The 14,097-nt window shown below is 45.4% G+C and overlaps 2 protein-coding genes across 2 annotated transcripts; both read right to left on the reverse strand.

The window, feature by feature from the left end:
• Positions 1 to 4,178: 4,178 nt before the first annotated feature.
• LOC131675925 (uncharacterized) lies at positions 4,179 to 6,002 on the reverse strand. The gene has a single exon (XM_058955054.1). The coding sequence runs from the start codon at positions 6,000 to 6,002 to the stop codon at positions 4,179 to 4,181; it is 1,824 nt and encodes a 607-aa protein (XP_058811037.1).
• A 6,603-nt stretch (positions 6,003 to 12,605) lies between these two features.
• LOC131675926 (uncharacterized) lies at positions 12,606 to 13,769 on the reverse strand. Its single transcript, XM_058955055.1, has one exon. The coding sequence runs from the start codon at positions 13,767 to 13,769 to the stop codon at positions 12,606 to 12,608; it is 1,164 nt and encodes a 387-aa protein (XP_058811038.1).
• Positions 13,770 to 14,097: the final 328 nt, after the last annotated feature.

Here is a 14,097-nt window from a genome sequence, read left to right on the forward strand (position 1 = left end):
CAATCGATTTACCAATACGCTACGGGTTAGAAAAATCTCTTACGAAAAATTTCTAACCCGATGTGCGGGGTCGGGACTCGAACCCAGGTGCGCTGCGTACAAGGCAATCGATTTACCAATACGCTACGGGTTAGAAAAATCTCTTATGAAAACTTCTAACCCGATGTGCGGGGTCGGGACACGAACCCAGGTGCGCTGCGTACAAGGCAATCGATTTACCACCCCCTCCCCTTATAACTATTTTTAAATATAGTCTAAATTTTCATTTAATGTGCTAATCTAATTTGATTCTTGTATTTTATATTTTTGATTTACATTAATCGTTCCACTCATTTTATGAATTTGAACAACTTTTTATTTCATTTTTTGCTTAATTTTTTATTTCGTTAGTTTTATTGTTTTTTTATAATTTATTCAGGTTTTTCGAAATTTTATTCGTGCAGGACTAGAAATTGTTTTCATCCCACCTCCAGTACCTACTGCCTGCCTACTTCGCAAGAGTTCTGAAAACTAATGAATGATCCAAAAGTAATATGTGTAAGAAATGTCTCATCTCACTGCTAGGTGTATTAAATCATTTTTTTTTACATTTTGATTATTATTTTTGAGAACTGCGTTTCAATGAATAGCTCTCAGAAGATATCTCACTTTTAGGGGGATGAATCTTTAGACATTCAATATCAGAAGGAAAGGTTTGTTGCGTTAATAAATATGTAACTACCTTCGTTAGCGCCCGCTCAGTCGCACGGAACTCTACCCTAACCCCAGGGTCGGCACAATCCTCGCCGTGTGGTTTCTCAAGGTGTAAAGAGATAAAATCACTTTTTGATCCTACTCTTCGTTTTATTTGGCATTCTAACCTCAAGGTCACTACCGCCCGTAATGCTCTACTTTGTTACAATGGTGGTTACTCACAGGTATTGTGTTGGTGTGAAGTGTGTGGGCCCGTTGCGCACCTGCCGCTGCCGTCGTCATCCATTGGTTCTGGTTCCGATGACCGTAACTCAGACCAAGGCGATCCTCTTCCGGATCCCTGCTGGCCTTCTGGCTGGAAATAGGCAGATTTGGGAACTTGTGCGCTTCTCCCTCGATCGTACCGTACGTTGAGATGTAGCAGCACGTGGATAGATGGCTTGGCCTCCGGAAACCGTTAATTCCGATCTCGATCCGAAAGGTGACCCGTTGTAGAGGATGATACGGTTGCTTCTATAACCGCTCGTTATGAATGTTGGCTCTTACAATTTTACGATTGATACTCGTTATTTGAAACTTTTATAACGTTTTAATCTTCGCACTGATAGTTTTTATACGTTTTCAAAATACGTGTGGAAGGTTTGCGGTTTCAAGTCCAAGTGACGATCGAGTCGGAGTCGAGTTTCCCGGAACCTTGCTTCCGATTTCCCATTGATCAGCCGTGGTTACCGAATCAACTTCAGTTCTCTGGAGTATGGGTGTTAGTGGTGTGTAGTGTTGTATGAGCTGAATATAAACCCTAGTTTGTGTAGAGTTTTTCAATTTGATCGTTGTGCCGTCTATCTAGCTGAAGCAATTTTAATATTTGAGTTTTATGCATGTTATTTTTAATTTATTTTATAATGATTGATTTTAAATTTGACCTTTATATCTAGTAGTTCGTTTTAATATTTATTTTAATCCTATTTAGCTAAATATTGATAAGTGATTTTACCCCTATATATGTATAAGTAAATTAAATTAATACTCAGGATTAGGATAAAGCATAGTGAATCAGTTGTTTCCGAGCCTTTCAACGGAGCAGATCGTTATACTTCACAGTGGTGTTCGGTGTGTAAGTTTCAGTGAGTGAAGGTCAGCCTTTGTTCGTTTGTTGGCTATCGTTCTGCTGGTGCCGGTGGCAAGTCCAGTGTATTGTTTTCGCTAGTGCGGAACAATCGAAGTTACTGCAGATAAGTTTTGTCTGTTTTTTCCCTCTCGTTTGCTTTCTTTCCTTTTCTCTTTTTTTATTTTACCTTGTAATCTAATAATAAGACACATTCCCGTATATACAACGCTCTGCCCTCAAGCTTAAATGGCCTAGGGCGAAACACCATCTGATATTCTCATGGAAGTCCCTGATTCCCCTAACACGCACATTGCCCCCCGTATAAAACAGTACCCTCTAGATTCCACTGGGACATGGGTAGTGTACTTTCGGACCGGGGAGAAACCGGTTAATTATTGAAACTTTCTCGGGATCTGACTGCTAACTACCCGGCCGTAGCTCAGATAACACGTGTTCGGGCAAACAAGATACGTGAATGACCTCGGCCAGGCAAACGCGATTGCTTGCTGTGAGCGCTTTACGCGGGAATTTAAAGCGTACGTGCCTTGTGTGGCCGTAGAAATCGATGGGGTTGTTTATTTATTTATTTAATAATTTAATTTACAAGGGTATCCATGTCTAGTAAACGGCAGCGATCGACATATGGTGGTAGCTCCAGTGGGTTTTGCCATGGTAAAGATTTGAGAGCGTAACGAATGAACCTAGCTTGTACTGCTTCAATTCTATTTGTCCAAACATCCCTGTAAGGACTCCAGACGACAGCTGACGCTTCGAGAATAGAACGGACCAGAGAGAAGTACAGAGATCGCAAACAGTACGGGTCGGTAAATTCTTTTGCGATTCTTATAATGAAACCAAGGTTTCTATTTGCTTGGGATATAATGTTTGAATAATGGTCTTTGAAGGTCAGCTGTGAATCCAGCAGCACGCCAAGGTCTCTTACAACTGACACTCTTTCGAGTGATTGTCCTGAGATCGAATAATTCCAAGGGATTGGATTTTTTCTGCGAGTAAATGAGATCATAAAGCATTTAGACACACTGAGAGTTAAGAGGTTACGAGTACACCAATAATAGAAAGCATCTAAGTGTCGCTGTAGTGCGATGCAGTCTTCTATGGAACGTATGATGAGAAATAGTTTCAGATCGTCAGCGTAAATTAGTTTGCATCCCGGCGGTAAAATAAAGCAAACATCATTGAAGTACAAGGAAAAAGTAAGGGTCCGAGATTGCTTCCCTGGGGGACTTCCGACATGTTGATGAAGCTATATGACTCATGGTTTCCTAATTTTACTGATAAGGATCGGCCAACGAGATATGACTTGAGCCACTCCGTGAAGTTTCGAGAAAACTGAGCTAAATTCGTAGTTGTGGATCTAGCTGGAAAGAAGCCATGTTGTTCTGATGATATGTACGTTTTAGTGGCTCTGAATAGTACATTCCCTACTAGAATCTCGAATAATTTCGATCCTGCGCAAAGAGAGGTGATGCCGCGATAGTTTGCCACATCCTGTTTATCACCTTTTTTAAAAACGGGAAACATGACCGATTTCTTCCAACACAGCGGAAACACTGCTTGTTTGGGATCTGGCTCTTATCCCTTTCTTCCTTCGTTTACTGGGTGGACTGTATTCGGTTCCGGGCGATTGTTGGGGAACGGTTCTTGGACGATTGTTGAGTGGACGGTTTACTTATACTGCAATTGTTGGCTGGCAGTTCAGGGCTCCGATCCCATAAATAAACACATATTTGTTCAATCACAACACTACATTTAATACGTTTATTACACTTAATTAAACTACATTTATTGTAACATAACACACTTTAAAACATTATTTTGCTGGTACAATTTTCATGGCGACTGACCAGTACGCCTTTCCCGGGTGCAATAGTTGATGACCGATGTTCTCCTCTCCACTACTGCTGCAGGATGCCGGCAATCAACCGACGTCGCTCTGAAATCTCCTCTCCGATGTCTCCCACTGCCAAAAGGTCATCAGCTCTCGTTTTCTATGCTGCACTACAACTCGGTTGCATCCTTGTTGTCTTTTCGGATAAACAGATGACAGTTCTCCAGTCACCGTGTGTGTTTGCCATCATGTCGTCTCTCGAACACACGCACACAACGTACTCCTACCGCTGATCACCTTGCAGCAAACAATTTCACTGTCGAGGGGAACGTCGATAGAACGGGTACAAGTAGGACAGTCGCAAACATCCTCGCCCACCCTGAAGTTTCTGAAATTTCTGAAAAGAAAAGAAACCTCTCGCGCACCAGGTGAACGGATCGAATCATCTACAACTGGGAGTCTTGCTGATCTGATGATGGCAGGATACAAATTTTTTCAACGGGCCTTTCAAGTATTCCTGTTGCGGTCTTAAGCGTCACTACTCTGACAACTCCGTCGTCTCCAGAGTGGACCTTCTGAATCCTTCCCATTTTCCAGCGGATGGGGGGGGGGTAGGTTGTCGTCGCGGATTATCACCAATTGGCCCACAGAGATTGGAATCGGTGGTTGCCAACGCTTCACTCTGCCCTGCAGCTGGGTTAAATATTCCAACCGCCATCGTTTCCAGAATTGCTGTAGTTTTTGCTGTATTGTTTGCCACTGCTTCAACCGATTTAGCGGAACAGCAGTGTAGTCTGGAGCAGGCAGTTGTTGCATTGAGGCTCCAATCAAAAAATGTCCTGGAGTCAAAGGTTCCAGATCATTCGGATCGTCGGACATCGCAGTTAGCGGTCTAGAGTTAAGACAGCTCTCCACCTGAACCAAAAGAGTGTTCATATCTTCAAACGAAACAACATGGTCACCGAGGACGCGCAACAAATGGTATTTGGCTGACTTCACTGCCGCTTCCCATAGACCTCCGAAATGGGGAGCACTGGGGGGATTAAAATGCCAATGGATTCCCTCCTTTGTGCATTCCTTCGCTATCTTCTCGTTGTGCTCTTTGCTGTGTAACAATTCAGCCAGTTGTTTCAGTTGGTTCCGAGCTCCAATGAAGTTTGTCCCGTTATCAGAGTACAGGTCGGAACACTTGCCTCTTCTTGCAATAAATCTGCGTAACACCTGCAGAAACCGGTCCGTAGACAGATCTGTTACCAGCTCAAGATGAACGGCTTTCGTGCACATACAGACGAATACTGCTACATAAGCCTTCACTGCCGTACGACGGGGACCTGGGCGTATATGTACCGGGCCGAAATAATCGACTCCTGTGCGTGAGAATGGCCTTGATGCCGTTACACGCGCTGCGGGTAGTTCACCCATGAACTGTTGAATAGGTCTTGGCTTTGCTCTGAAACAACGTTGGCACCGATGTACTATTTGCCGAGCTACACTGCGGCCTCCCAATGGCCAATACTGAAGCCTTACGGTGCCAAGAAGAAGCTGCGGTCCTGCGTGAAGCAACTTCTTATGAAAATGCTCTAGTAGCATTCTTGTTAGAAGGTGTGTTGCTGGAAGAACTATTGGATGCTTGGTATCTTCAATTTCCTGTGAGTGGCCCAATCGCCCTCCAACTCTGATCAGATTGTCTCTAGACAACTGTGGGTAAAACCAGCGCAGCGGTGAACTCCTTGATACTGCTTCATGGTTCGAAAGCGCCTTCCACTCTTTTGGGAACGTTTCCTGCTGAATGCATCCCATTAACGTGTGCTCTGCCTCCTTCAATTCTGCTGCCTGTAGAATTCCTTTCCATCTTCTGCTAGCCTCAGTCCGCTTGAGGATATTTTTCAATCGTAGCCAGTACGCTGTACTTCTCATCAAATTTTGATAATTGGAGAACTTGCTAACGTACCAGGTTCCGAAATATTCCTGCTGTTTCGCACATGGAACTGCTGAGCGGCGCATCTCCCCTTCTACGTCCTCAACGTTTGCCATTGTGTGTTGCCTTGGCCATGAATCTAGCCCTGCCTGGAACCATGATGGGCCCTCCCACCACAGCTCATTGTGCTGGATCTGCTCTGGACTTAATCCGCGCGAAATTAACTCGGCCGGATTTTGGGTTCCTGGAACGTGCTGCCAAATATGCGCCTCGGTGATTCCTTGAATTTTCGCCACGCGATTAGCAACGAATGTAGTCCACGTCGTGGGTACTGCCTTTAGCCATTGTAGAACACAGGTAGAGTCCGTCCAGAAAAACTGCTGCACGTTCATCTTGATCGCCTTAGAAATCTTCTCCGAAAGCTGAGCCGCCATCAATGCTCCACACAGCTCCAAGCGTGGAATGGATTGTCATTTCAACGGAGCTACCTTGGATTTGGACGACAGTAATACGATTCTAACCCCTCCCGTTGAATCCACACTTCTAATATACGCGCAGGCTCCGTATCTCCGTGCTCGGATGCATCTGAGAAGAAGTGTAGCTCTATAGTAACTGCCTTCGGTTTTATAACGCAGTGGTCGATTCTCAGACTGTTTAGTAGTGGCAACTGAGAGTGGAAATCTCGCCATTCTGTGTCAACCCTTGATGGTAGTGGACTATCCCAATCTAAGGTCCTTCCATTGCCATCCTTTAGACACCACAGTAGCTGCATGAAAATCTTTGCAGTTGTGATTACTGTTCCTACCAGACCCAACGGATCGAATAGCGTAGCTATGATTGACAGCACCTTACGTTTAGACAATTTACCGACTGGATCTAATTCCTGTATTTTGAATCGGAACATCAGGACATCATCCACTGGAAGCCACACCAGTCCTAGGGTTTGTACTTCGAGATCGGGATCTAGCTGGATTTCTTTCGCTTGCATTACCGCTAGATTATCTTCCGGTATGTCTTGCAATACCATCGGGCAGTTGGAAGCCCACTTTCTCAGACGGAATCTGCCTTTATCCATCATCTCGTCCAGCTGGATTCGCAGCTCCAACGCTGCTTCTGCTTCGTCAGCACCAGTCAAAACATCGTCCATGTAGACGTCTTCGATTGCAGCCCTTGCTGCAAGTGGATATTGTGCTTGCTCGTCCATTGCCAATTGCTTCAGAGTTCTGGTTGCGAGGAACGGGGCGGGTTTGGTTCCATAGGTAACCGTGGTTAATTCAAAGATACTGACCTCCTCGGCCCTATCGACACGCCACATAATTCGTTGAAGAGGCATGTCCCCCTCATCAATCTGGATTTGCCGAAACATCTTTTCGACGTCTGCTACCACCATATACTGCTTGGTTCGACTCCGTAGAATAATTGACCGGAGAATAATCGGCCGTGTGGTATCCGGCCTAGAATTGAGCCACTGGAGTCCTGCTCCCATGTCGTAGGAGGCGACTGAAAGTAGGAGACCCTAAGTCAAGGTGTAGTTCCGTGCCGAGGACTTAATGACTGGAGGGTCTAAAATATGCTAGTCGCGCACGGAGCGTTTTGGGTTTTGCCCTTGCTGTGTTATGCGAATCTCTGACACAGTGGACCATTATTTTCTTCGCAAATCGTGGGAATCAAATGATCATGTCCCATTCAAACCTGATATGGCTCGCTAAATGCGTTAACATCCCAACTCGCTTGGTGTCCTCTAGTTGTTGTCCAATTTGTGTTGGAGATGAAATGTACAGTTCTCTAATCAACAATGGTTAGAATAGCACAAATCAATCTCCAACATAAACGTACAGCAACTATGAATTTATCTCGACTCATGCAGGAAGGTAAAGCTTCCATAGCATTGGTTCAAGAACCGTATTTCCATAAAGGAAACTTCTATTTTGGAAAGTTACTTAACACTGCCTTCATTGCTTACAACAAGACAGGCATGACTAACCCACGTGAAATGCCTCGTGCTTGCATTCTTGCAAATAAGGCTATTGACTCGTGTCTCATATCGGAGCTCACAACTCGCGATATCTGTGTTGTCACAGTTTCACTGACTGTCGGAAACGTAGACAAAAAATACATATATTGTTCAGCATACCTACCGCATAACGAATCATCTCCTTCTGATGATTTCAAAAGCGTTGTATCATTTTGTAGCAGAAATGGGCTTCCGCTCATTATCGGCAGTGATGCGGATGCTCATCACATCATTTGGGGCAGCTCAGACATCAATCTGAGAGGCTCTGAACTGATGGAGTACATAAGTAGTACAAATCTCCATATTCTGAATGTGGGAAACCGACCAACTTTTGCGAGGTCTGAGAGGGAGGAGGTGTTAGACATAACACTTTACTCTGATAGAATTTTGCATGAACTGGGAAATTGGCAGGTTCCAAATGAAACTGAACCGTCTCTATCCGATCATAAATATATATTTTTCGATCATTTTGATGTCACCTTCAATGTGGTGACATATCGTAATCCTAAGTCTACAAACTGGGACCTCTTTTTGGAAAACTTGGCGACTAAATTTCATGGATATTTTCCAACAATTAGTCAACTAGACGACTTAGATGACGTCGTGGATACGACAAACTCATTCATATTAGCATCCTACGAAGAAGCTTGTCCACTTCGTACTGTTAAATCGACTAGGGGAACCCCTTGGTGGAGGGCTGAGCTTGAAAGAATGAAGAAAGTTATGAGAAGAGCATGGAGCCGGCGTCAGCGTGATGACTCCAGGGCTTTCAGGTCAGCTCGTAGTGCATATAAGAAATGTCTTAGATCTGCAGAACGGGCTGGCTGGCAAAGCCTATGCACTAATGTCTCTAGTCTGAACGAGGCTAGCAGATTAAATAAAATTCTCTCCAAATCGAATGATTTTCAGATGAACTCCTTGAAAACCAGAGATGATGTTTATGTGACGGACGAAAAAGATGTTCTTAATTGTCTCTTCGACACACACTTTCCAGGTTGTATCGATCCGGAGTTGAATAATGTTCACAGATCTCATTCTGGTGATTCGGACTCGTGGGCGTTAGCACGCACATTGGTTTCCACTGAATCGGTCAAGTGGGCAGTTGACAGCTTTGCTCCATACAAATCACCCGGAAAAGATGGAATACTTCCCGTGCTACTGCAAAAGGGATTTGATATTCTTAAACATGTCTTGAAAAAGATTTTGCTTTCCAGTCTTGCTACCGGGTATATCCCGAAAGCATGGCGAGAAATAACTGTTAGATTTATTCCCAAAGGGGGGCGCTCAAGCTATGAAGAAGCCAAGAGTTTTAGGCCTATCAGCTTAAGTTCTTTTCTTCTGAAAGCTTTGGAACGGATAATCGATCATCACATCAGGAACGTTAGTTTAGTTGAATATCCACTGCACAAAATGCAACATGCATATCAGTGTGGGAAATCCACGATCACTCTGCTTCACGATGTTGTTTACAACATTGAGAAGGCCTTCTCGCTCAAGCAATCTAGCTTGGGTGTATTTCTAGATATTGAGGGTGCTTTTGACAATGTGTCCTTCCAGTCTATTCTGGAAGCTACGCACGGTCATGGGATACCTGCATGTATCTCAGGTTGGATAAACGCAATGCTTAGTAACCGCATACTTTGCTCGTCACTGCGACAGGCTGAGATACGGAAGTTGAGTATTTGCGGTTGTCCTCAGGGCGGCGTTCTGTCACCTTTGTTATGGAACTTAGTAGCTGACGGCTTGTTGAAGAAACTCAATGAGCTTGGATTTCCAACCTACGGGTTTGCTGACGATTACCAAATACTAATTACTGGATTTTGCATCGGAACAATCTTTGACTTAATGCAACCGGCATTAAGAGCTGTCGAACAGTGGTGTCGACAAGTTAAACTATCAGTTAACCCAAGCAAAACTTCAATGGTTCTTTTCACGAAGAAGCGAATAACAACCGGGGTTCGTCCCTTGCAGTTCTTTGATTCTGAGCTGCTGTGTGCAGATCAAGTCAAATACGTTGGAGTCATATTGGATTCCAAACTGAATTGGTCTGCTCACATTGAGTTCAGAGTCAAGAAAGCGTGCATGGCCTTCGGGCAGTGCAGACGAACTTTTGGAAAGACCTGGGGTCTCAAACCTAAATACATCTATTGGATTTACACGACAATTGTACGTCCAATACTGTCATACGGATGCCTTGTGTGGTGGCAGAGGGGAGAGGTGGTGACAGTCCAGTCAAAGCTAAACCATCTGCAAAGAATGGCGCTCATGGCGTTGACTGGTGCTTTCACCACGACTCCGACTGCTGCTCTTGAGGCACTTCTAAACATCAAACCATTACACATACACTTAAAACAAGAAGCACTATCATGTGCATACAGACTGCAGGTTACTGGGCTTTGGAACAGTAATCATGTTGATCTTGCTACCAGTCATACACGATTGTGGTCACAAATGGTTACATGGGGTGAAGATATTCTTGCTCCCAGCGATATTACACTCACTTGTAGTTTTCCTTACAGGACATTCCATGTGAAGATTCCCTCTCGAGAGGAGTGGTTGTCTGGCTTTATGGAAAGACAACAACAAACGCAAGTGGTTTGCTACACTGACGGTTCTCTGGTGGAGGGACGTGCTGGTGCTGGTGTCTACTGTCGTGAAATGAGATTGGAACAATCTCACTCACTAGGTAGATACTGTACTGTATTCCAAGCAGAAATCTTTGCGATTATGTGCGGGGTGCAATCGGCCCTTCAACTGAGTTTGTCCGGCAGAGTTATAAACTTCTGCTCCGATAGTCAGGCTGCAATCAAGGCCCTTAGCTCAGACAAATCCCGGTCCAAGCTAGTGATCGCGTGCCGAACCCAAATCGAAGAACTAAGCATTGTCAACACTATCTACCTTGTCTGGGTGCCCGGACATTGCGGTATTACTGGAAATGAATGGGCTGACGAATTGGCCAGGGCAGGTTCAGCGATTTACTTCGTTGGTCCTGAGCCAGCGCTGCCAATTTCGACAAGTTGGATAAGGGAAAAAATACGGTCCTGGGCTTCGTCCGAGCACCGCAATTATTGGAGAAATCTTCAAACGTGTCGCCAAACAAAGGCGTTTCTAGAACAACCATGCCCAGTGGTTTCGAAAAATCTCTTACATTTTTCAAAGCTCCACTGCGGCATGCTGACCAGGGCTTTAACCGGCCACTGCAAACTCAATTATCACATGGCAACTATTCAGCGCGCTGAGTCTTTTTCATGTGATCTTTGTGAATCCGACTACGGAACCTCATATCATCTGATATGCAACTGTCCAGCGGTAGCGCAATTGCGATTTCGGGTCTTCAGCCGTCCTTATATAGACGAAACCATGTTTGGTCGACTGAAACTCAGAGACATACTAAAGTTTCTTGTCCAATGTGGTAAAGAGCTTTAGGCTTATTCGCAGGCAAGTTGAACTACTTGTGAGTTTAACTTACCTGTTGTTTATTTTTGTTTTGTGCTGTTATTTTTCCCACCCTTCCAATTCTACTTCCCTACACCTCCTTGTCCTTTCCTTCCGCTCAGGAAATGATGAAACACACGGCAAGGCACAAATCTCCGACTATGTACGGGGAACGTGCCATCTGAGCCAATATATTCTGATTCCTGATTCCTGAACCGTGGTTAATTCAAAGATACTGACCTCCTCGGCCCTATCGACACGCCACATAATTCGTTGAAGAGGCATGTCCCCCTCATCAATCTGGATTTGCCGAAACATCTTTTCGACGTCTGCTACCACCATATACTGCTTGGTTCGACTCCGTAGAATAATTGACCGGAGATCATCCTGAATCACCGGTCCCACTAATAGTGCATCGTTTAGAGATGTTCCCGAAGAAGTTTTGCACGATGCATCAAAGACCACTCTGACCTTGGTTGTGGTGCTTTCTTATTTGACTACTGGATGATGCGGTAAGTAGCAGTGTGTGCCTTCCTCATCTGGTGCCACAGATACCTTTCGCATATGGCCTAGCTCCAGGTATTCCGCCATGAACTGGTTGTACTGTTTCCGGAGCTCGGGATCCTTCGACAATCTGCGTTCCAAAGCTTCTAGCCGCTGGAATGCGATGTCCCTTGACTCGCCCATCCTTGCCCGTGCGACTTCATCCCTTGGTAGTAAGACTGTGTATCGGCCATCCGTTCCCCTTCGTACAGTTCTAGCATACTGCTCCTCGCAGCGTGCTTCCTCAGGCGAATAAATGGAGGTAGAATCGATCTCCTCACAGGTCCAGAAACGAGTCAATATTTCCGACGGCCATATTGCAGGTTATACGTTGGGTTTCTAGCGAGCTTTCAACCGCGCCAGCTACTACCCATCCGAATACCGACTCGGTTAGAGTAGGAAGGCCCTTGCCTAACTGCACTTCATTCCCGGTATGGAAAAATGCGAAGAAGTACTGGATCCCAAGCACTAAATCAACCGCCTTGGATTTGAAAAACGCTGGATCCGCTAGCTCCACGCCAGTTGGGATTTCCCATCCCGTCATATCCACGTTGGCTATCGGAAGATTTGCTGTGACACTCGGTAGTAGAAGAAACTCCATCTTCCGCGAGAAAGCAGATACTCGCGACTTGACTGTTGTTGTCACCTTATGCTTGACCTTGGTATTGGATTGCCCGATCCCGTACACAGACACGTCGGACCGCCGCCGTTGAACGTTCATCAGTTGGCATAACCGCTCGGCCATGAAATTGCATTCTGAACCCGAATCCAGTAGAGCCCTTGCTTGATAACTACCTCCTTGATCGTCCTCCACTAAGACGATGGCCGTAGCGAGTAATACCGATGAGCTGCGCTGACCAGACATGTTAGATGAAACAGCCGCTGGTGTGCTGGCTATTCTGGTACTTGATTCCCCTTCCTTGGAATTCCCGGAACTGTTTGCTCCCTTAGGGGTTGACTCCTTACCGCCTTCGCCGTCCGTCCGAAAACATATCAAGGTATGGTGCTTGCCCTTGCAATTACGGCACACATATCGTGAAGAACACTACGCAGCCAGATGACCCTTCCGGAAACAATTGCGACATAAGGAGTGGTTGCGGAGCAGCTTATCGCGGGCGGATACTGCTAAACGTTGGAAAGCTGGACATTGATACAGAGGATGGGATTCCGAACACGCGATGCACCGTCCTCCTGTATTTTGTACGACGCTATGGCTAGAGCGCGCTACAAATGGCTTCTTTTGCGATTGTGGTACGACAACCTTGGGTTCAACGGATCTAGTTGGCAATGCTCCCAGTACTCTGATCCGTCTTTGCAAGAATTTGGTCAAGTTCTTCACCGTATCCTGTTCCTTGGTGGATGAATGCTCTTCCCAAGCTCTCCTGGTTCCACTGTCTAGACGCGAAGCTAATATGTCTAGCAGTAGAAGATCCTTGTAGTCGGCGGGTTGTACCAGCTGATCAAGGGTCTGAACAACACGTTCGAATCCCTCTAACAAAGACTGCAAATCGTTGGCCGACTCCTTAACCAGACTAGGCAACTTAAACAGCGCTTGAATCTGACGCCGCTTCAGGAGTTTACTGTCGTTGTAGCGTTTGGTTAGCGTCTCCCATGCGACCTGGTAATTCGCCCTTGTAATCGACAGTGGGTCAATAAGAGCCTTAGCTTCTCCTGACAGACATCCCTTCAGGTAATGAAATTTCTCGACATCCGGTAAATCCGCTTTCCAATGGATGAGCGATGTGTATAGATCGCGGAAGCTCAACCACTCATCAATGTTGCCATCGAAGGTTTGCAACTTGATTTGTGGGAGTCGCACATGCTCAATGGTGGGTTGTTGTGTCATGTCGAGTCCTCGGATGGAGGCGTTCAGGACAGCTGGTTCTTCTAGCTCCTTGACCTTGTCTAATAGCACCGACTTCACCTGGTAGTAGCGGTTTCCAAACTCCAACTGTTGCTCAGCATAGGCGTCATCCTCTGCTTCGAAGTCTTCATGTGTTTCGATGTCCAAGATCACATCGTTCACCTTCTCCCACAACTCCTCAAGTTTTTCCAGTCGAACCGTCACCTGGCTGGCTGTAGTTTCCACTCCAAACGAATCGGCGAACCTACAGATATCCCTGAACATATTTTGGTACGACTTCAGCTTGGTTTGCAGCGTCCTCAACGCGGGTGACTTCTTTTCACTCGATGATGTAGTCGGCGGCATTGTAACACAATTTCACTTCGACAGAACGGGAAGATAATACGGAGGTGTAATATTCTGCTTGTTTCCTAACTTCGGGTGGGCATATACTGTAGAGCTGTTTTTATTATTTACCTGAAGAAACAGGAATTTCCGCTTTCTCTACAGTTATGTCCCTCAGAAATATTCGAACGATGCAGCTCCAAATGATTGTGGAAGTACGAGTAATTTAAATACTTCATACGGATCCAGATTTCGCGGGAGAGGTGAAAAGGGATATGTAGTAAAATTGTTGGTCCAACTACGGCTGAACATATACCGTTCTAACTGACCTGACAAAACAGTTACGCTG

The sequence above is a fragment of the Topomyia yanbarensis genome, chromosome 1 (assembly GCF_030247195.1).
Source record: "Topomyia yanbarensis strain Yona2022 chromosome 1, ASM3024719v1, whole genome shotgun sequence".
NCBI classification, from domain to species: Eukaryota; Metazoa; Arthropoda; class Insecta; order Diptera; family Culicidae; genus Topomyia; species Topomyia yanbarensis.

Bases quoted from the DNA above. Each gene is read 5' to 3' on its own strand.
- LOC131675925 (XM_058955054.1), bottom strand. From the start codon at position 6,002: ATGGCGGCTCAGCTTTCGGAGAAGATTTCTAAGGCGATCAAGATGAAC.
- LOC131675926 (XM_058955055.1), bottom strand. From the start codon at position 13,769: ATGCCGCCGACTACATCATCGAGTGAAAAGAAGTCACCCGCGTTGAGG.